The sequence below is a fragment of the Rattus norvegicus genome, chromosome 15 (genome assembly GCF_021556685.1).
Source record: "Rattus norvegicus strain SHRSP/BbbUtx chromosome 15, alternate assembly SHRSP_T2T, whole genome shotgun sequence".
NCBI classification, from domain to species: domain Eukaryota; kingdom Metazoa; phylum Chordata; class Mammalia; order Rodentia; family Muridae; genus Rattus; species Rattus norvegicus.
In genome coordinates, this window is record NC_141548.1 from 45,225,939 (window position 1) to 45,248,244 (window position 22,306).

Here is a 22,306-nt window from a genome sequence, read left to right on the forward strand (position 1 = left end):
GCCAGAATTCTAGTGCTGTCTTTGCCAGCTGTCACAGCATTTAGTGTGGGGAGAGAGCCTGTAGGGTGGCAGTGAGAGTGCTTTGTCAAATGCCCACCTTGTAGTCACACTTCAGTATTCTGACAATAGCAATTGTCATTATTGTACACGACAGCCACTGACCGTCTATAAACTAGGCTTCTGTAATCATTGACATTACAAGGTTAAGTGAAAAAAGTTTACAGAATGATTCTAGCCATGCAAATAGCTATTCTTCCCCCCCCGACCCCCCCCCCCAAAGCTGAGGACTGATCCCAGGGCCTTGTGCTTGCTGCCTAGCACTCTACCCAACCCTGCAAATAGCTATTCTAACATGTATTCTGGGTAAAGGGGGGGGTGTCTCTGAGTGCATGTGTATCATACACCTCCTGCCCCAAAATATGTTGGGGGACACTTTTAGGAGAAAGAAAAGGAAAAAACACAGTATGCCAGCTCCTTTTCTCATTGTCAGGACAAAACACTGGGCAAAAGCAACTCACGGAAGAATGTATTTAGGTTCATAGATTGTGGGTGCAGTCTATCAAGGAAGGGAAGGTCTACAGGTGGGAATGCGAGGCCTATGGATACTTCTGCATCTGCACTCAGGAGGTGGAGAGAGAGAGACGAACTCCCCACATTCAGGGTAGGTTTTCTCTCTTTAGTTAAACCTTTCAGGAATACCTTTGTAGATATGTCCGGAAGTGTGCCCCATAGGTGATTCCAATCAAGATTAACTATTGCACATGCTATTACTGCTTGGAGCTAGGCTAGTGCTGCTGACATGATTGGAATTCTGTGCCATGCACTGGTATATATAGGGTTGCTCTAGAGGATGTATGGAAGCTGGGCTTGAGATTCTTCTCTTGGAAAAGAATAGTGTTGGAAATAGAAGGGGAGAGAGATGGCTTGGTGGTTAAGAGCATGTATTGCTCTTCCAGAGGACTTGAGTTTGATCCCTAGTAACCATATCAGGTGGGTCACAACCCTCTGTAACTAAAGCTCTAAGAGGCTCTGCCACTGCTGAGCTCTGTGGGTACCTGCACTTAGTGTATGCACTCGCATACACACATGTACATATACCGTGCACACACACACCTACAATAATTATAATGAAAGAATGCACACACATATACACACATGCACACATGCAAATACACATGTTTTATTAAATGAGACATCAAAGCACTATCCACAGAACACAGATAAAACTAGTATGTATTAATCCACAAAGAACTAAAAAACCCAAAAAGCCACCATCTTAAAGCCAACTAGAACTAATTAGCAGGAATTTGGTAGTGTACTGCCTACAAACTTGAAGAGATTACTCAGAAAATTAAAACAAAAAGAGGAGGCAGTGAGATGCTGGGTGGGATGTTAGAAAATTTAAACAAATCATACCAAATTCATGGTAAGATATTTAAACACTTGATAAAGTGGGTCTCCCCTCACCCCTTATTTAAAGAAAAATTACAATACTGAAAAAAGAATTCCTTTTATTTTTGTGTCAATGTTATAGTGACTTCAACAATTTTATTAGGTTTTGTTCCAATATTTTATTCAAGAGACATTCTCTGGATTAGAGAGTTAGCTCATTGAGCAGAGTGTTTTGAGGATGTGAGTTCCTATGTCTCATACCCTTGGGAAAAAGTCTGGCTTGATGGTGTCTGCCCTGCAAGCCCAGTGCTAGGGATGTAGGGACAGAATGATCCCTGGGGTTTGCTGGCAAGCTGGTCTCACTAATCAATGAGTTCTGGGTTTAGTGAGAGATCTTGTCTAAAAAACAAATTAATTAAGGAGCATAGTAGAAGAATGTGCTAAAAATTGAGCTCTGGCCTCCACCTACACACATCCTATCACTACCACATACATAACACCCACACACATTCATATCACACACACAGATCACACAGCTCTTGATATGCAGTCATATTAATTACCTTGTCACTTTGAAAGGAGCTACTTGAAGGAGAAGGGATTTATTTTGGCTCATGGACTCAGGGGCTGTGAGTCCACCATGGAAGGTAAGGACAGCTCATCCTATGCTGGGAGGAGTTGGGGACAGAAGGCAGGAAGCAGACATGATGTTACCTTCAAGACTATTCCCAGTGACCAGCATCCTAGGCTAAAGTCCCACAAGTCCCACAACCTCCCAAAACAATGTAACAGCCAGGGAGTAGGTGTTCGATGTCTTTGAAGGACATTTCAGTTTCAAACCATCATAAAGCATTCTTGAGTAGAAAAAAATTGATTTTTATTAGAAAAGAAAATAGAAATTACCAAGTAAGTACCTCACAAAAATAGAAATTAAAATTATAGAAACGTAAGAAAAAATCATCAACCTCATTGATGAGTAAAAAATTATCAGTTGAAAATTCAAAAATATTTTAAGTTGAAATAATTATATGCATAGTGAGAGGGAGTATAAATTTACATATGCTTCCAAGGAGTGATTTGCCAATATGTGTAAAAAGCCTTAAATATAAATCATAATTTTTGGTCCAGTAATTCTAATTTTTGGCATCTTCTGACTGGAGTAATTAAAGTTATGCACAAATGATAATTATTGCTTCCGCTTTTATAATAGTGAGAAATTAGGATCACATTAAATGCCCGAATTAGGAAGTCATTTAAATAAATTATAGAGCATGTCATGGAAAATATGTAGGAATTTAAAGTAATGTTTAAAGACTATTTAAGCACCAGAGGGAAAGCTGGTAGCACCCGCCATTTCTAGGTGGGTTAAAGTGGGCTATGCAGCATAATAAGTCACGTGTCTCAGAGTAATTTTAACTATGTGTGTTTAATCTGAGAAGATATAAGCAAAGGTATTGACCCTGTCCCCCAAACAGAAATACTTTCATTATTTTCCTTATTATAGCAGGAGGACCATTTCATTGTATAAATAAATATTCAGTTGGCACAAAGAAGTAGAAAGTGAAAATACTGCATATCAAAAATTCCATCAGTGCAACTTTTAAAAATATATTTTGACTAAATATTTTATAATTTCTTATTATGTACTTGAGTTTTCCTCTCTCCTCATATTGTTCCCCCTAACATCTCCCAGATTCCCACCACTGCCACCTCTCAAATCCTGCCCTTTTCTCTTTAAAATGACTGACCATATCAAATTTGTGTTGTCTGTATACTCATAGGTATAGGGCCATTCACTGAAGTATGGCTGACCTGTCAGGAACCATATTCTTTTTTTTTTTTAAGACTTATTTATTTTATGTATGTGAGTACATTGTCTCTGTCTTCAGACACCCCAGAAGAGGGCATCGGAGCCCATTATAGATGGTTGTGAGCCACCATGTGGTTGCTGGGAATTGAACTCAGGACCTCTGGAAGAGCAGTCAGTGCTCCTACCGCTGAGCCATCTCTCAGCCCTAGGAACCATACTCTTAAAGGAGCCATCAACTCTCTATAGTTTCTCAGCTAGATGTGGGGGCTGGTGAAGCCCTTTCCTCCACTGTGCTGAAGTGTTGACTAACTTAATGCTGTGCGCGCAGGTCTTGTGTGGGAAAACATAGCTGCTGAGAGTTTACGACTGCATTCATCCTGTCATATCTAGAAAACACTGGCTCTTACGATCTTCCTGTTACTTCTTCCTTTATGGTTCCTGAGCTTTGAAGGGAAGGTTTGCAAAATACATCTCCCATTTGTGGATGAACCCCTACCTTTACATGTTGACTAGGGCTTCAACCACCACCCACCGTACAAAGAAGCGTTTTTAATAAGGACTGAGAGTTGTACTAATCTGTGAGTAGAGAGATAAGGGTTTAGAGAGCAGTTTGGTAGAATGTCAATTTAGCAGAGTTGTAGTATAATGTAGTAGTGGGTTTACTCTAAGAGCAAGAGCTCCCCCACCATAGGTTGTTGGCCAGACCACAGTACCAAGCAAAAATTCCTCCAGTGGAGTAGGCCTTAAATCCAATCATAAAGTGGTTGGTTACACTCATAATGTTCCAACTTCTATTTCACCCAGTGACTCTGGTCATTATTATACTTTATACAGTTCACAGTTAGACAAGACCATTACTTACTTCCTCCCCACAACCCAAGCGGGCTGTATAGCACCTTCTAATACTATGAGAGCTAGCCAGCATGGAGGAGGCATCTGAATTTGATTTCTCCTTGACTTATAACTGAAGTATATAGCATCTTGAACAATTGGGTCACACCATCAAGTTCAAGTAGGCCACCAAGAGCAAAGGCAGTGGCCTGTATTGTTTGGTCCTGTCTTAAGTGGTGGGCTTTTTTATTCTTTTCTATGTAATTAAAATGGCTTATTATTTGTTTAGAGAAAAGGTATCATTTGGTAGCATAATAGCAACAGGTGTCTATAGAATATGTATGGAAACAGGAAAATTTAAAAATATACTTTCCTGTATTTGCTGCTACTTAACAACAGTGCAGAAAGTTGTTGTTTTATGTTTTATATTTTTGTCCTTGCTTTGGTCATGTATTATTTTTAAACCCATAAAATTTAAACAAAAGGGAAGGAGAAAGGAAAAAAGCGATGAACTGTGAAGAACTCTTTAAAATAAAAGAATACTGCAGTATACTGTTCCCTTGCTCACTGACTTGTTTTATAGCTATCAAATTAAATGTCTAATGTGTGTCAGTCTCTGTCATTAGCCATGAGACACAGAGCTGAGAGAATGAATTCTGCTCCCCTAAGCCTTTCAGGGTTGTGGGGAGAGCCTGACCCTTTGAGAAAACATGAGTAGTCACATATCATTTGCAAATTAAGACAGTGTAGTTTGCATTAGAACAGCATTCGTGAGAATAAAATTCCACATGAATGAAAATATTTAAGAGAATGATTAAGGAAGGGAGGGCATTAGAAAGGTAAATAGATGAGAAGATATACTTGGGAAAGAGAAGAGAAGAACAAGAGAAAGGAAAATGATACAGTTTACTGTCCTTCTAAAAAAAACTGGAGAATAGTTGGGTTGAGGGGGTGGTATGACTAAGTGGTAGAGTGCTTGCCTGCCATGCACAAGGCTCTCAGTTCAAACCCCTGGCATTGAAAAAGATAGATGGGGGAGGAGGGGAAGGAAGGGAAGGAGGGCAAGGAAAGAGAGCAAGGAGAGAAGGAAAGGAAAGAAAGAAGAATTGAGAGGGGGAAGAAAGAAGGAAGGGAGGGAGGGAGGAGGGAGGAGCTACAGGAGGGAGGGAAAACAGAAGTAATTGGTATATGACTGGCTGTGTAACACTGCTGACCTCAGAGTGAGTGGGGGATTTCAGGAACATGCGCTGAAGACAGAGATGATGAAACATTGACTTGTTATTTTAATGGTAGATGGAGACTTACCACAAATTCCAAATTTATGAGTGAATTAACCAATATCAACAGCATAGTCCCCTAACTGAATGTAATACCATGTATTAAATCTCAGAAAATATCAAAACTCTTCCAATACCCATGAAAGACTTCATAGAAGAATTCTTTTACAGCCCAGGTGTGTACTCAAAGAAAACGTTTTGTCTTTCAGCCTTAAATGAACCCACCATAGACTATGGCTTCCAAAGACTGCAGAAAGTCATCCCAAGGCACCCAGGAGACCCTGAGAGGCTAGCTAAGGTAAGATGCACTGGGAAATTGATAAGCAAATATCTTTTTGTAGACACTCAGCAAATTTGGACAAACCTACTCATTTGAGTCCCGTGAAAATTAATTAAGCCTTGAAATTGGCTATGCTTTAGATAAGAGTATGAACATAAGGCTTATGCCCATTATAAAATATATTATGTTTAATATTTGAGAGAATGTGAAATCTGAAAGTTTGATCTCATAAAACAGATGCACTACAAGAATTGGGGAGGCAGCAGGAATTGAGACAAGGTTTCTCAGTGTAGTCCTAGCTGTCCTAGAACTACCTTTGTAGACCAGGCTGGCCTTGAACTCAGTAATCTGACTGCCTCTGCCTCCTGGGTGCTGTGGTTAAAGATGTGAGCCACCATGTTTGTAAAACATTGCTAATTGCATAAAGGTAAACATTTGCAGCATTACTTAAAAGCACAAGTTTCACTCCTTTATATTTAAATAGGAATTTTGCTTAGCCTGAACTGCTGAAGCTCATCAGTATACAGGCAGGCATTCACAGAGAGCCAGTTGTGTTCACAAGAATTCAATGATGATTAAATGTCTCCATACAAAACTTTTACGAAAGAGGTCATTTGGGAATGAATTTGCTCAGAAAACGTCACCTTAAATCTAGCTTATGACATCACCATTCTGTATTTAAAATTAGGTCCATTTAATTGTTGCCATTTGACCACAAGGAAACTATTAGACTTTTTACATTCATATTTGTGCTTCAAGCAGATCATGAAATGGCATGCTCTTTATTCCATATTCGAGTAAAAACCCAAATAGTTGTGGCTTCAACAACACCCCTTTTCTTTTCCTCCTGGTAAAATACTCAGCAGCATTAAATCAGACAATATCTGGATAGCAGCTTAGTAACGATTTAAAAGGCTATTAAACAAAACAACAACTACAAAAATTCCCACAGAAAACCAAAGGGTAGAACAGCAGAAGAAGAGAAGAGGGATTAGCAATTGCTAATTTTTTTCTGCTTAAAATGAATCAGGGAAAATATTATTGAAGGAATTCACCTTTACTAGAATGAAAGTTCGAGGAGGTATTGCCAAGAGAATTTCAGTACTCTATTAACTCCTTAGCAAGCAGCTAAAGTCCCATCAATCATTTGAAGAATATCTGATTAATTGAAAGTACCAGGATTATAACATACAATGATCTTAAAGTAGTTTTCAGGAAAATATCCAAGACGCTATCAATTTTAACCAACTTTGCCCTCAATTTGGCGAGGGTTTTTCTTTTTTTCTTGTTTTTGTTTTTTTGGTTTCTTTTTTGTTTTTGTTGTTGTTGTTATTTTGCTTTGTTTTGTTTTGTTGTACTGATTTTGGTTTGTACCTGAAACTATTATACTGGCGAACTTCTACAGCTACCTATTTGTAGGATTTGGAAATGTGATTATATCCTATTCATCAAACTTAATATCATACTTCTTAGCTTATTATATCTGGGGGCGGTATGTAAACTTGTTTTCACCTATAATTTTTTGTTTGCCGTTTGGGGCTGTATCTCTGACTGTACCCTCCCTGTGTTTTCTTTCAGGAAATGCTATTGAAAAGAGCTGCAGACCTGGTGGAAGCCCTCTACGGCACACCCCACAATAACCAGGTTAGATATGGGCATCTTGTACTCTGTTGAGTTTCACTCTTAGTTCTGATATCGTGCTTACCCCAGCGTGCCTTTCCGCAGGACATCATTTTAAAGCGTGCTGCAGACATTGCAGAAGCCCTGTACAGTGTCCCCCGGAACCCCAGCCAGATTCCAGCTCTCTCCAGCTCCCCAGCTCATAGCGGCATGATGGGTATCAACTCTTACGGCAGCCAGCTGGGGGTCAGCATTTCAGAGTCTACACAAGGAAATAACCAAGGTACTACCCCTCTGAAATCCAGTGTCCAAATAGATCTTCTCTATCCATCCAAAGGCCATCTCTGCTGTGGTGTGCAGAGTTAGAGAGCACATCGCAGAGCATCCAATGGAGCGCGAAAACCCCATCATAACACATGAGCTATTTCACCATTGCAGGAAGTTCGTGGTTAGAGTGTGACTCTCTGGGAACTAGGAAGAATTCTTTTGACTGGAAATATTAACGGGTAAAGTTGAATATCGTAAACTTCAAAGAGTTTAGACATATGGAATTGAGGCTTCATGGAATTGATTTTATACTGATGCTATGTGGTAATTCAATTGAATGACAGAGAGCAGGTGGCACTATTACTGTTCCCTCCGTGTAACTCTTGGTAACCCAGAGTAGTGACTTAGTTTTCCTTGGTTATTTCCATTGTAAGTGATCTTATATGGAAATACATGGCAAGTGGTTTAGTGAACTTGACTTTGTATATGAACTCCATGCTTATATGTTCCAATGAGGTGGATTATCTATACGGTAAATTCTCTTTCACTTGATGATATATTTTAGACTCCTTTATAATAGGTTTTGTGTTGTTGGTTGGTTGATTGAAATTTTTTGAGACTTAGACAAGCTATGCAGTCCAGGCAAGCCTTAAGTTCACTATGTGGTCTAGGTTTGCCTTAAATTTGTGACAAGCCTTTTTTGTCTCAGAATCTCAAGCACTGTGGTTATAAATGTGAACTGTAATGTTCAGCATTCTTTGTAAATGTATTTTTATATGTACATATATAAAGATATAAGTATGTGTATAATAATGTCATAATATATGAGATATGTATAGTATATGGGATACACACATATAACATAGTAGTAGATGTGAAATATATCTATACATATACATATGTAATATATAGACTATAGATATAAAAGATATCTATCTATATATATTCCAGTTCTGGGAATTGAACCCAGAGCCTTGCCCATCCTAGGCAAGTATTCTACCACTGGGCTCCATCACCAGATCCAATCACATTTAGACATAGTCATCCCCAGAGTTTCTTTCAGGACAAAGTGATGCTGGCTCTGCGCCCGGCTTCAGAACTTTAAGGGGACTCTTCTCCTTTCATGTCATCCATGGCCTGCCTGTCCCTACTCAGTGCTCACACCTCAGAGTCCTGGATCAACAAAGTTCACTGTGACCCTCAGTACTTTCTGATTTCAGATGATTTTCAGCCCCATACAGACGATGGCAGTGACTTTGAAGTACTGTTTCCAAACTGCTCTGCAGAATGCAAATGACTCCAGAAATATTGCTAGGACACCTTCCTCCACCCCCAGAAAAGATTCTATGGTGCATTAAATTGGCAAAATATTAGATTGGCAAGTTTTGAGCAGGATATTTAAACCATAGACTGTTTGTTTGACAGTCTTCAAAACATTGCTTCAGTGCAATGGCATCTTCCCAGCTTTGCTGGGTTGCTGAATGGTTTTCTCAGTGACAGCCATTAGAACCTTATAGAACTCCAATGTCCATGTCCACAGAGGTACAGCTTGGCAGGTTCACTTACCACTCCATGCCGAGAGCAAGGGAGTGAGAGAGTGAGAGAGATAGAGAGAGAGAGAGAGAGAGAGAGAGAGAGCGCTGGATGTGGTGGTGCACAGCTGTGTACTCTGGAAGTGGGGACAGGAAGATGGCCATCACTTTTAGGCCTGTTTAGAATGTTTAGCAAGTTCTAAGTCAACCACAGAAACATAGTAAGATCCTATCTCAAAACCAAATTATAAAACAAAGCAATAAAAAGCAAAATAAATAAGTATCAGAGGCATGGCTTGCATAGGGGAAAGAAGTTACAAGAAGCTTACAGCTTTGATATCAAGGACCAGAATGCAATGCTATAGGAGGGTTAGTTAAGCCCTCGGATTCTGTAGCATGGTCAGGTGACCATAGCTAACAATAGTTTGTCATAAATTCCAAATAGGCAACAGAAATTTGTGAATGCTTCCAATTCCAGGAAGTGATTAGCTGTCTGAGGGATAGATGTGCCAGTCACCCCAGTGTGATCACTGCCTCTTGCATGCATTAAAAACAAAACAAAACAAACAAATGAACAAAAACAGGGGTGGACAGTAAGTACATATCAGCTAAAAATAACGTGTCACGTAAGCAAGTTCCACTTCCCACCGGTGCATGGCAGCGGTAACCTGACGGTCTGGGGTGGGCAGGGACAAGCACTATCCACATTTGGACGGTGGTGGGCACTGCTTTGTTTACCTGGCCTGTTTCTTCTGTTGTCAAGGATACATCCGCAACACAAGCAGCATCTCCCCTCGGGGATACTCCTCCAGCTCCACGCCCCAGCAGTCTAATTACAGCACCTCCAGTAACAGCATGAATGGCTACAGCAACGTTCCTATGGCCAACCTGGGTGTGCCAGGATCACCGGGTTTTCTGAACGGCTCACCTACAGGCTCCCCATATGGAAGTAAGTGACCTCTGCCATCCATCTGGCACTGAAGCCTCCCTACCAAGGTCTCAGCCCTCAGTCTTTCAGGGGAGAGCTGTGCTCCCAAATGGCATGAACACATGGGAGACAGTCTCGTTTCCTGATGAAAGGTCCTTTCTACCTTTCCTTTCCTCGTGGCTGGACTTAAACTTCCCAGTTCATGTCCTCCTAGGGGAGGAGAGGGGGCAAACCTATTCCCTTTTATAAGGTATATGTGGCTTGTGTATGTGGAGAGAAGAGAGGACATTTCATTTCAGCTAGCAGTGTGCACCCATTTCACTGGGCGTTCTCACAGACACTATATCCTTTCACCTGCACATTATGGGCAAAGAAGTTTGGTGCTGTAGCCATCCTACCCACTTACTGTTACACAGCTAGAATTTATCAGGTGGCAGCGGGCACAGTAGTGGCCGCCTACTCCTCTGTCACATCTCAATCTGTTATTTTCTTCCACGGCTTCTTATAAGCTTCCATGGCTTCTTGTAATTCACTTAGATCCTACCCCCACCTCATCATCTTCTCTTACCCCCTATCCCTCCCACCAAAGCCTTTCTTCCTTATAAGACTTGAATTGTTTTTTTCATTTGTGGGCCACTGAGTTTACTTTGGGTAGCTTGCTTGAGGGAGGGTGATTTACTTGACCAAGGGTGACTTGTCAGTGGTTACACCCCTGGGGAATCTTACTGCCCTTTCCCTGGCAATCGTGACCAGCCTACAGTTCCTCAGGGAGAGGTGAGACCCTAAACAGGACATCTGTAGCGTGCTCTGCTAGACTTTGCGACATGGCTCTGTCCACCATTAAAGCACCTCCAGAGAGATGGAAGTTGACCATTGTATAGCAGCTTGCTGGATTGAGACAGAGCCTCTTAGCCTTAATCTATGGCCTAAGCAGCAAAGTCTATGGCTTGAGAAGTTGTGAAAACCCATTTGGGATGCTCTGGGAGTTAAGCTGGGAGCTTGCACAATGGTTCCCAAAGCCTGAAAGAGTGTGTTTTTCAAACCTACTCAGGGAATACGTGAGTCCAGGGGCCATGCTGACACGAGAGCCAAATGATGGAGTAGAGAGCTCTTGAACTGTTGGCTGTTGGCACAAGGCCTGTGCCTGCCCTTTTCTTCACCCAGAGTGGCTCTCTCTTGCCAGAGTGGCTCCCTTGGGCCAAAAACAAGGACATGTCAAGGACAGCAAACAGCCCTGTCAGCCAAGGCTCAAGTGACAGACCTTGGGGCTATTTCTTATTTCTTACCACCTTCAGACCTTCAGACCTTTGATTCTTGAACCCACCCAGCCCTGCAATGATTCTGAGCTGTTTTTAAGTCAGTATTACAGTGTGATGGGGATTGAGGACCAAGGAGCTGAATGCAGCACAGACCCTTTCATTCAGTACAGCTACACGTGTCGTGTGTGTGTGTGTGTGTGTTTGAGAAGTGAAGAGCTCTTGTTTCCCAGTTTGCAAAATGCTATTGCAAAGGCTGTTTTCTGTGTCTATCCGTGATGACCTTGTTAAGGAATGCAGAAGAAATATAGACAGTTTAGCTGCTGAGACCAGGGTGGGTTTGTCACATACTTGGTCAAGAATGAGGTACCTTGTGTGACAATGAAACTCTCCCTCTAACAGACCCCACAAGGAACATGGCGGCACGAGAGAGAACAGCAATGCTTCTTCCCCATGATTCTGATAGCAATTCATGTACTCTTCTCTACAGGTTAAAGAACAATCTAGAGCCCAGTCAGATCCCCTCGACCACTTTGTGGCACAAGTGTAACAATAATTACTATCACCACTCTCCCTTATAAGGGACCAGGAGTTGATTAATGACCTGCTCAGAGAATCAGAGCAGGTTAATGGCTCAAACGGGACCAAAACACCTGTCACCAGACTCAGAACGGAATGCTGTGTTTTCAAATTATTCAGCAGCACAAAGGATGGAGACTATTTACAGTGTATCACTAGGCTAAAGCAGATGGAATTTTCTTCTTCCCACTATTCCTTAAATCATTTTGTCAAATTTATTTTACATATCTGTGTGTGCATGTATGTATACACACACGTGCACATGGATGCCATGCCACATATAGAGGGAACAGAGGACAACTTTCCAGGAGTTGAGTCTTCTCTTTTTCTATTAGTCTCACATCAGCAGGCCCCTTTACCCACTGAACCATCTTGCCAGCCCTCATGTGGCCATTTTGATATCCAGAAATGGCAATTTCCCATGACTCAATCATAGGCTTGGGTAAATATAGAGTTGAACATATTAAACAGTTGCTTTGTAGATTTTAAATAGTTTATTAATAATTAATATGCACTCCACTGTGCATCCTGTCATGTTAGTGGGGTGTGTGTGTGTGTGTGTGTGTGTGTGTGTGTGTGTGTGTGGTGTGTGGTGTGTGTGTGTGTGTGTGAAGGTGAAGGTTCAGTTGGGTATTTGCCTAATGTTTCTTACTAGATCATCTCACTCCATCAATAGAGTCAGAAAAACAATATGCCCTAAATCTTTAAGTCACCTGTTGATATGGAAGACAGGATGGTGTCCTGCCCAACAGTGAGTGAGGAGACTTCAGGGGACCCCTTATGACCCCTGCTGCCCTGAAAGTGACCACTTGTACCCCAGTTTTAGAGAGACGGTGTGAGGGAGTTGAAGTCTGTGAATGGCATTCCTAATGGTACATTCGTTACAATCAAATCTGCCCGTTGTAAAATCCCAAATGCCCAGTGGAGTTCATTACAACAACACCTGACCTGTATTTCTAACCAGCGAGGTCTTCACTTCTCTGGGAAATATTATTTTAAAGCCCAGGGGGAAAGGTTTCATCAGTTCAGTTGCTTATGTCTGAAAACAGAGTCCTATGTGGGTTTTTTCCCCTCACCCATTTTTTTTTCTTCTAATGAGCCTGATGTGGCTGGACCAGGCCATGGGGCAATCACTTGCCAGAGGCATTAAAAAACCAATAGAGCCAAAGCTCGATTTCTCAGTGAAGTTTGCCTTGCATTACAGCCAACACAGACAATCACAAGCCCTGACTGCTCTCTGCTTTTGCTGTCACACTCCTTCAAAAATGGCTGAACAGATGTTTTTTCAATCTTACATATGAACTTCACTTCCTGGCGGTAGCTGTGTGTGCCAAGTTCCAGCTCGGAGCAAGTTTCTATGCCTGGACTCTAAGCCCCTGACAATAGGAGGTTCTAATGAGATGCTGACAGACCCCTTGAGTGCCAGCAACTATGCTGGCTGGATGCAGATGCAGAGGAGGGTCTGTGAGTTCCAGCAGAGGCTGAGCTGGCCAATCAATCCTTGTAAGAAGAACAATAATTTTTCTTTAACTCCCAGGTTCACATAGATTTCTGGGCCAGACGTGCTTGCCTTTGCTTGGCCTCTGTCCACACATGGATGTCCAGAGACATTCTCAATTGGAAGCCTGTTTAATCAGCTTTCCCTAAATGGTGCACTCCACTGTCCCCAAACATGGTCTATTCAACAAGCCTGCAACACCCATGGGGGCCATGTCTTCCAAGCAGAATAACCACCGAGCCAACCCAAAGTTTGGGATAGAATCCATTCAGGCAGCCATCCAACCTACTCCACTTACAGTCTTAGATCGTGCCCTGGGCTTCAGTATTTTTATATTTTCAGAAATAAATATTAAGAAGTTTTCCATTATAAAACATTAAGTGACTATTATAGAACGTGCGAAACACAGAGAAATAGTTTTTGGAAGAGAAAAGACTCCCTCCCCCTGCAAAACATAAGCTCAGTATTTTGATGCTATCCCATTTGCATTTTTAATTTTTTAATTTTTCAAAATTTTTACTTTTTACGTGCATTGGTGTTTTGCTTGCATTTATATCTGTGACTGAGAGTTGGCTCCCCAGAACTGGTTTATAGACAGTTGTAAGCTGGCATGTGGGTGCTGGGACTTGAATCTAGATCCTCTAGGAGAGCAGCCAGTGCTCTTGGGTGCTGAGCCATCCCTTCAGTCCCTCAGGTGCATTTCTTAAGTAAAGAAGAGACAAATTCTATGGTAATAGAACTCTAACTCTGGAGATTCTGAAAAGCATGTCTAGGCTCAAAGGAAAGAGAGAAACAGCATGCCATGTCTGTGCAGGCATAACCACTGGTCGGTTGGTTGGTTTGGTAGTACTGGGGTTAAACTCAGGGCCTTGCATGCTAGGTAAGTGCTCTGCCATCATCTGGTCCCATTTGTGCACATACATGCACTTCTGCACACACATGAACACATCCCTCACACATTCTCTCTTCTCTTTGTGTCTCCCTCCCCCCTCTCTCTGTCTGTCTTTGTGTCTGTGTCTGTGTCTGTGTCTGTGTCTGCCTGTCTGTTTGTCTGTCTGTCTGTCTCTCTCTCTCTCTCTCTCTCACACACACACACATACACACACACACACACACACACACACACACACACACACGAACGCACAATTATCACCATACTGCTTTCCCCAGGAATTTGAGGATTTAGGATTTATTCATGTCTTAGTTGCTGCTTCTTTTGCTGTGGTAGAACACTGTAGCCAAAGACAGCTTGAGAAAGAAAGTTTTTATTTGAGTTCACACTCCATTTCTGAGGCAAGTCAGGCCAGGAACTTAAGGCAGGAGCTAAAGCAGAGGCCATGGAGGAGTGCTGCTTACTGGCTTGTTCTTCATGACTTTATTATACAACCCAAGACATCGGTCCAGTGGCAGCATAGCTTACAATTAGCTGGGCCCTCCCAATCATTAATCAAGAAGACGACCCATGGGCTGAACTGATGGGTGGAGTGTTTTTTCAACTGAAGTTCTCTCTTCCCAGATGACTCTAACTAGTGTCAAGCAGATAAAAAACAGACAAAATCTAACCAGAACAATCAGTTTTTTTTTTCTTTGTCAGAGGAATTAACAGAGATGCTTTTTTCCCAGTGTGAAGAGGACATGAACACTCAGGAAAACTTGGGCCTTTTACTAATGATCCTGTTAGTTCTCACCATAGAAAAAAAGATAGTCTTTCCATTTTTCAATTTTAGTACCTTTATTTTCTCTTACATCACAAATAATATCATAGAAAGAACTGAAAAATATGGACAAGTGAGAGGGATTCACTTGAAAACATTTGCAAGTTTGTCAGCTGGAGACACCACAAATCAAAAGTCTATTACACCCCTCTGCCCTTTGCTTTGTGTATTTGTTTTCTTTAATTAGAAGTCAGGTTGATGCATATCTTCTTGTGTAATCTGTTTTGGTCATCCAAGAGAGGGGGTCTAATCATTGTTAAAGTTTCTTCTCAAACAGTAGTTTAACTGTTTTGATAACCCCCCATCGTATGGGCTTAGTGCAGTTTCTGCACTGTGGACCCGGTATTTCCCAACTTCTTACTATAAAAAGTCCTTGAATCTTTTCTCCTGTTTTTGGCAATTTGTGATCATCCCTTTGAGATTAATTTCTAGAGATTAAATTAGTGGGTCAGATGATATGAACATTTAAACACACTCTGCTATGGACTGCCAAAGTCCCCCTGGAGCGATTGAATCTCTTCCTCAAGAAAGAGCCAGCATGTGGTTCCCGCCCCTTAGCCATGCCTTAGCTTTTATTCATCTAATAAATGAAAAACAGCATTTTTGTCATTACTGTTTTATAGTTCTCCAGTTGGAATACTTCTGCCCAGGTCTCTCGGCTGTTTTCATCGGTATTCTTTGCCTAGCTTTCACCTTTGTTCCTTCTCCTACTTAACTGGCAGCAGCACATTAGCCATCCAGGGCACAAGCATGGGGAATGCACACTGCAAATGTTTTCTTGATTTGCCGTTTGCTTCTTGTGCATATGGGAGTTAGAGAAGCTTTGTCACTGCATGTCAACTCTACCTTTCCCTTGTCTGCTATGATTTGTGGTCCAAAGAATCGCACACGTCTCCTCACTTTTTGAGGTGCCCACTACCACGCTTGGGGCTTTTTTGTAAGTAACTCCATATTCTACACAGATTTGCTTGCATGCTGAACACAAGGAAGGACTCTAGATGTTATTTATTTAATCTCCCCTGATTAGTGAATTAGCTTTATGCATCCGCTCCCAACAACGTGGATCATACTAGCACCTTTAGTGACCATCAGGTCTCATCTCTAACCATTTCCGGACCTTGTTTTCCCCCAACTTTTTAATCTGCCTGTTTGCTAGTCTAGTGTATTTACCATATCTTTGCAAAACGTTGTTATAGTATGATTATTAAAGTATAAAGCTAGAAGTTACATTGGCTGAAATGCATAGAACTTTAAGACTTCTGCTTCAAATATTTTGTTATAATTCTATTGGGTGTCTTTTATCATTTTCCCAGAACGTTTGAGAAATGTCTTTATAAGGGTTTGCACTTGTCAACTCTGCCACAACTCTTTTGTGTCACTTGGTAAAGCTTCTCTTGAGAAGCTGGTGTGGCTCGAGTTGTACTGTATGTTGAAATGTTGTGATACATGTGTGGATTTGTATGTACACTGTGTATGTGTATTGCTGTGTGTGTACATGTGCTATATATGTTTGTACATGCTTTGTTGTGTATATATGGATATATTTGAGTATACATGTTTATGTGTATACATGTGTTATGTGTATGTACATGTCTGTACATGTCTGTATGTGTGTTATATGTTATATGTGTGTGTTATGTGTGTATTTGTGTACATGTGTTTATGTGTATATACATGTATATATGTGTCCACATGTGATACATATGTATACATATGTATATGCATGTAAATGTGTTTTGTGTCTATGTGTGTGATTTGTGCATGTATATATTGTATGTACATGTGTTTATGTGTGTATATGTTTATATGTGTTGTATGTGTACATGTGTTGCATGTATGTATTGCTTTATGTGTGTTCATGTGTCATGTTTATGCATGTGTCTATGTGTGCACATGTGTTAATATGCACACATATTTAAATGACCAAAATATGCTATATACACATGTGAAATTCTCAGAGTTAATAATAATAATAATATCACATTTTAAAAAGAATCCTCTATTACTATGCTTGAGTGAGGCTATTACAACAACTGAAACTAGGGTGCCATTTTGGTGTCTACATTGAGATTTTAATGTTGCAGAGGTTAGACCATGGTCAAGACCCTCTGGCTTCTGACTCTCAGCCTTTCTTTGACCTCTAAATCTGATATTAAGGGAAGGGAAAAGCATTTTTATATCTTTTTTTATTGATGATAAGCAAAAGAGTCAGAAGATGATATTAGGCTTGGAACCATAAACAAGACCCACCCGCAGTGCTGAGCCCTGCATCGGTGTAGTGCAGTGAACTGGTCCAATTTCCCACACATCTCCGTGCTCAGACCCCACAGGAAATTCTGCCCTCCTCTCCAATGTTTTTTCTACTTATATTTGCAAAAATGGAAGAGATGTACTCATGTGTGTCTTTCTTCACAACTTTTTAATCAGTACTCTCTAAGCATAAGTGCTCTGTAGAGAAAGCTCTTCTTGCTGTCTTAGGTGTAGGATTCTCTTGTAATGATATCATTCTGGGGGCTGGAGGGATGTCTCCATGGTTAAGAGCTCTTAGGGCTCTTGTAAAGGACCCAAGTTCAGTACCCAGCTTCTATATGAAGTAGCTCACAGCTACCTGTAGCTCCGGCTCCAGGAGATCCAATGCCCTCTGCTGGACTCCTTGGACACCTGCACTCATGTGCACATGCCCACACACAGATGCACACAATTAAAAATAATAAAATAAATGACTAAGAAGGAAGATATCCTATTGTACCTACTGCCTGTGATTGCTGGAGGTGCAATTGAGAGGCAGAGGAAGAGCGGCAGAGGAGGAGCCAGTAGTGTCTACCTGGGGGTACCAAAGCTTCTGACCTTCAATTCACCTTGTACTTTGCTATTGATGCTGTTTTTCCATCTCATCTGCTCCTTCTGAGCAAACTTAGTATCAAATAATAAGATCTTCTTGTCTGACGTAACTTGATAGAGTATGTGCCATGGAGGGGTGGGGCCCGTCCCTGTTTAAACTGCCTTTATTTTTCTTGGAAATTACCACACTTCGCCTTTGGCTCCCCTTAAGTCATTTTTAATGTTAATATTGTTAATATTGGTGGTTTCTCTCTGAGCATTATGTCAGGGGAGACCGAATTTCAGCTTTATTTCCCAAGTGCCCTGAAAGTCCAGAGAGGGAGGTCATCTTCTGAATATTAATAAACTCCCACACTGAGTGAAGAAGTAGTCCATGGTGAGGGTAATCACGGCAATCTTAGCCCGGATGTCCAGCCTCTAGGCATGGGAGATGCCAGGTGGCTCAGAGCTCCACATAAGGCTTCTTTTTAGGGTGAAAAGAAGTTTCCCATGCTGCACAGATTTTTTTTCTTGCTCTTTCTATCTTGAATGAAAATCTCTCGCAGCCCACCTCCTATCTTGACTCCTGCCTTCCTGGACTCCAGTTGGAAAAGCAACCTGTCTTCTCACAGGGCCTTCCATTCCTCTACTGGGATCATTGCCACAGTGATCATTACACGTGTCTATTCCTCCTAGGCAGAGGAATAAGATTGTCACATTTAACATTTTTTTCTGATTTCTCTGTTTTATTAGTGTATAGTAATTGTATATGGTTTGGGATTTCAGATAGATTCGGTCTTTCAAGTCCTTTACTCATCCACATTCGTCTTCCTCCCACTTTCATGCCACATATATGGTTAAATACATGTACATGCATGCACACAATGGCTTTATGTAGCTGTAAAAGACTGTAGGGACTCGGACAACTGAGAAAGGACATGCTACTGTGTCTCTGCATCTGACTTACCTTGCATAATACGATGCTCTCCTGATGGCCTATCAGTAAATGGGCTCAGTGATACATAATTCTAACAAGGTGTGTCATTTAGAAACAGGTGTGCCATACCTGTGAAAAAGTTTTCCATTGCCTTAGCTGTAAGAGAAATGCAAAATAAAACAATATGGAGATTTATTCTCACCCCAGTCAGAATGGTGACCATAACGAAAAGTATAGCAGATGTTGGTTGGCAAGGATGTGGGGGAAAGGAACTCTTACACATGGCCAGTGGGGGGATAAATTAACCCAGCCACAATAAAAAACTATATGAAGATCCCTCAAATTTACTCTTGTTTTTAATCCCTGGAACCTGGACCATTACCTGGGAGCTAATAATTTTTCAAGCAGATTGAGGGGAATGTGCATGTTAAGAAACAATGGCTTGCTGATGAGCCCCCTCCTAAAGAGTGCCCATCTCTGCTTGCAGTCATGTCTTCAAGCCCCACCGTGGGATCCTCCAGCACATCCTCCATCCTCCCGTTCTCCTCTTCAGTTTTTCCTGCTGTCAAACAGAAGAGTGCCTTTGCCCCTGTCATCAGGCCCCAAGGCTCCCCTTCGCCTGCCTGCTCCAGTGGCAATGGGAATGGATTCAGAGGTAAGCGGAGACCCTTTGCGGGGGCATGTGATCCAGGTGCCCAAGAGTCTGCAAAGGAAGAGCAAGTACAGCTTGACACAATAGCTCTGAGCACTTGCCTACAGAGCTCCTGTGGTTCATGGTGGGTCATGAATGGCAGATGTACTGGCCTGATGCTGCACCTAGGGCTGGGTTAGTATGGGGGTGAATGGGGACAAGCCAAGCATGTACAAGGCGTGGAATTAATGGTGGGAGAGACATATGTTCAACCTAGGAATGTCTGGGCAGCTCAGGATTGTACTTTCCAAAGTTAAGGTCGTTCACTGTTTCTGGAAGGCGCCTGTTCACTCTTCAAATGCTGCCTGGGGTTATTTCTGATTGAAATGGTTTACCATCTGCAGTTGATGTTCATTCCCATGGCACATGTGGAAGGACCCAACAGGAGCAAAAACTCGGGTTATGTGCTAGCCAAATTGATAGCAGGTGCCTGATCAAGGGGTTAGGTAGGGAAGGAAGAGGGGAGAGCCATACTGTTCCGAAGAACAAAAAAAATTAACATCACCCGTCAAACCCATTTTTGAGCAGTGTCCTAAAATGTAATATGACATGACGTAACACAAATGTGGCGAGTACATGAGAATCTAATCATCCCTCCGAGAACGGGAGGCAGCTGATGGCAGGAGAGCAAATTGGAAACTGCTGAGCACCACGGTTCACTCGTGACCCACATTATCTTAGGCTGTTTCTTGGGGCTTGATATGAAAACATTCATGACAGGCAGTGTTGGTCAGCAGAGCTTTCTGGGGACCTGGGATAGGCTGTGCCATTTTGGGGACCCCAGATCTTGGTGGCTTGTTGAAGACCTTTGTGTTCCAGATCTTTGGGAGGGGCGGGTAGCCTGTGAGAATAACAGAAAAACCTTGAAAGACATGTTACATTTCTGTGTCTTTCACTCCCAGGGGGCTGCAACATTTTGACAGAGATGAGAGAGAAACTGGCAAGTCCATTACTAGGAACCCATCTTGAAACAGCCACTTAGAATTCCTCTCAGTAGGACTAGGCTGCTGGAGCTCCATACCACCCAACATGTGGGTAGTTGGAAACATCTGTATAATAGATGAGACTTTTCTTTAAATCCAGATGTCTAAGCCATAGAGAAACAACACAGCTTGTAACTAAGTGTCTCACTCTCCCTGTCTCTAATCAAACACCCCAGGACTCCCTCCTGCCACTCAGAGAGGGATTAGAACTTTCCCCATGAAGATCATGTTTATATCCCGGGCAACAAACACCACAGGGGACATGGCTGCTGTGTCTTTCTCCTCACCAACCCCCTTGGTGAGGACGTTTCTGCTCTCTAGGTTCCCTGTCTTCATCCATCAACTTTCAGCCGAAAGGAGAATGGTGTGAGGAGTGGAGGCTTTAGCCTCATGGCCCACAGTATAGACACCATTCCCTAAAAATTGCCCTGTATGCAAGGCCCCCACTGAGTGCCATGCAGACACCTCCTCCTGCATATCCAGTTAGCTAAATGGCTTTATCTGAGGCCATTAGCATTAGCATGACTAATGATTCAAATTTACACTCAGACTCTAGAGTGCTCTGACAGTCCACTCTCTCCAGGGACAGTGATGGTGGACTTCCTCTCTTTGCCTACTCTTCACTCAGATCTACTTTGCCACCAGGACAGAAGGAGGGTATTGTTTTGTAAGAAGCTCAAGGGCAAAATGAACCAGACAATGCACAATTAAGCATCTCTCAAACCACGAAAGTCACCAATGAAAATGCTCTCCCAAGAATTTCCATCTTCCTGTTTGTTGGCTATAGTTGCTCTAAGGGCCATCATCTAGTGTTGGTTGGGTAGGTCAGGAAAAAGGGCATGGATTAAATGTGTGGTTTTGAGCCTTTTGAGCATCTCTGATCTCCTGTGTTCAACTTGGTAAAACCTTGAGCCTGGAAAGAGGAAGGACCAAAAAGCACCGAGTGTAATAGGGCAGGAATGATTCAGTATTCTGACACCTAAATACTGTCATTCTGTCATTATAGCATTTTCTGTCCCACTCTCTGCTTTACTTATCTGGCATTTATAGTTGATGAATACAGATTGTCAAGGTGATCTTATATGCTGTGTGTCTGATTCATTTTCTAGCTCCCTCCAGAAACACACACACACACACACACACACACACACACACACACACACACAAGCTTCCTACACTCCTGGATAATTACAGCAGTTGTTATATCTCCAAGTCATCAGGGAGTGTCCAGAATTGAACTGCCTTTATTGAAAACTTACATCGATTCAATATATAGTAATACAGGCAAAAATAATTAAGGCTTTGGTAGCTGTGTAAGACCTTAATCCAGATCTCACAAACATTCAATAAAGGCTGTATGGGCAGGGAAACAGACAGCTGACAATTTTGCCCGAGAGATCTAGCTGGGGTAGAGAAAGGGAGTGAGGGGAGGGGAGGGAAAAAACAGAAAGGGAAGAGAAAGAGACCTGGGGAGAGAATGGATGGTCAGAATTGTGGCCATTTGCTTAGAGGCATCATGGTAAGTGTCACTCAGAAAGATGCTTGTATATGATTTGTCATTCCTCTCCATGCAATGTCATCAGACAAGAAAAATCCAGGCATCACAGTTTAGAGATGATTGGATGTTTGGATACAAGGGGACTTTGGTAATTTCCTAAAAGTCTGTAGGTTCATTACAGCCCAGCCCAGGACAGAGGGATGTGTTTTGCTGTGTGATCCACCCCCTTTGTTTGTGCCCACATAGAGGGACTTTATTCTACCCAAATAAGTGCCATCCACATCATCTTGACTAGATCGAGAAAGCAGTGGGGGATATATTTGGACAGGGCATAGGGAATGGGGACTAGGTTGACTCCCAAATTCATAACTAAATGAATGCTTTCCCAGGAG

The 22,306-nt window shown here is 42.0% G+C and overlaps 1 protein-coding gene across 3 annotated transcripts in view; it reads left to right on the forward strand.

Annotated features, from left to right (window-relative positions):
* Ebf2 (EBF transcription factor 2) overlaps window positions 1–22,306 on the forward strand; it is a 199,014-nt gene that overhangs the window by 173,425 nt on the left and 3,283 nt on the right. For all 3 annotated transcript variants that reach the window (NM_001431586.1, NM_001108383.1, NM_001431585.1), the window contains 5 exons: window positions 5,520–5,608; window positions 7,169–7,234; window positions 7,316–7,493; window positions 9,773–9,958; window positions 19,230–19,397. In NM_001431586.1, the coding sequence (NP_001418515.1) occupies window positions 5,520–5,608; window positions 7,169–7,234; window positions 7,316–7,493; window positions 9,773–9,958; window positions 19,230–19,397 (687 nt within the window). The remainder of the gene's footprint in view (window positions 1–5,519; window positions 5,609–7,168; window positions 7,235–7,315; window positions 7,494–9,772; window positions 9,959–19,229; window positions 19,398–22,306) is intronic.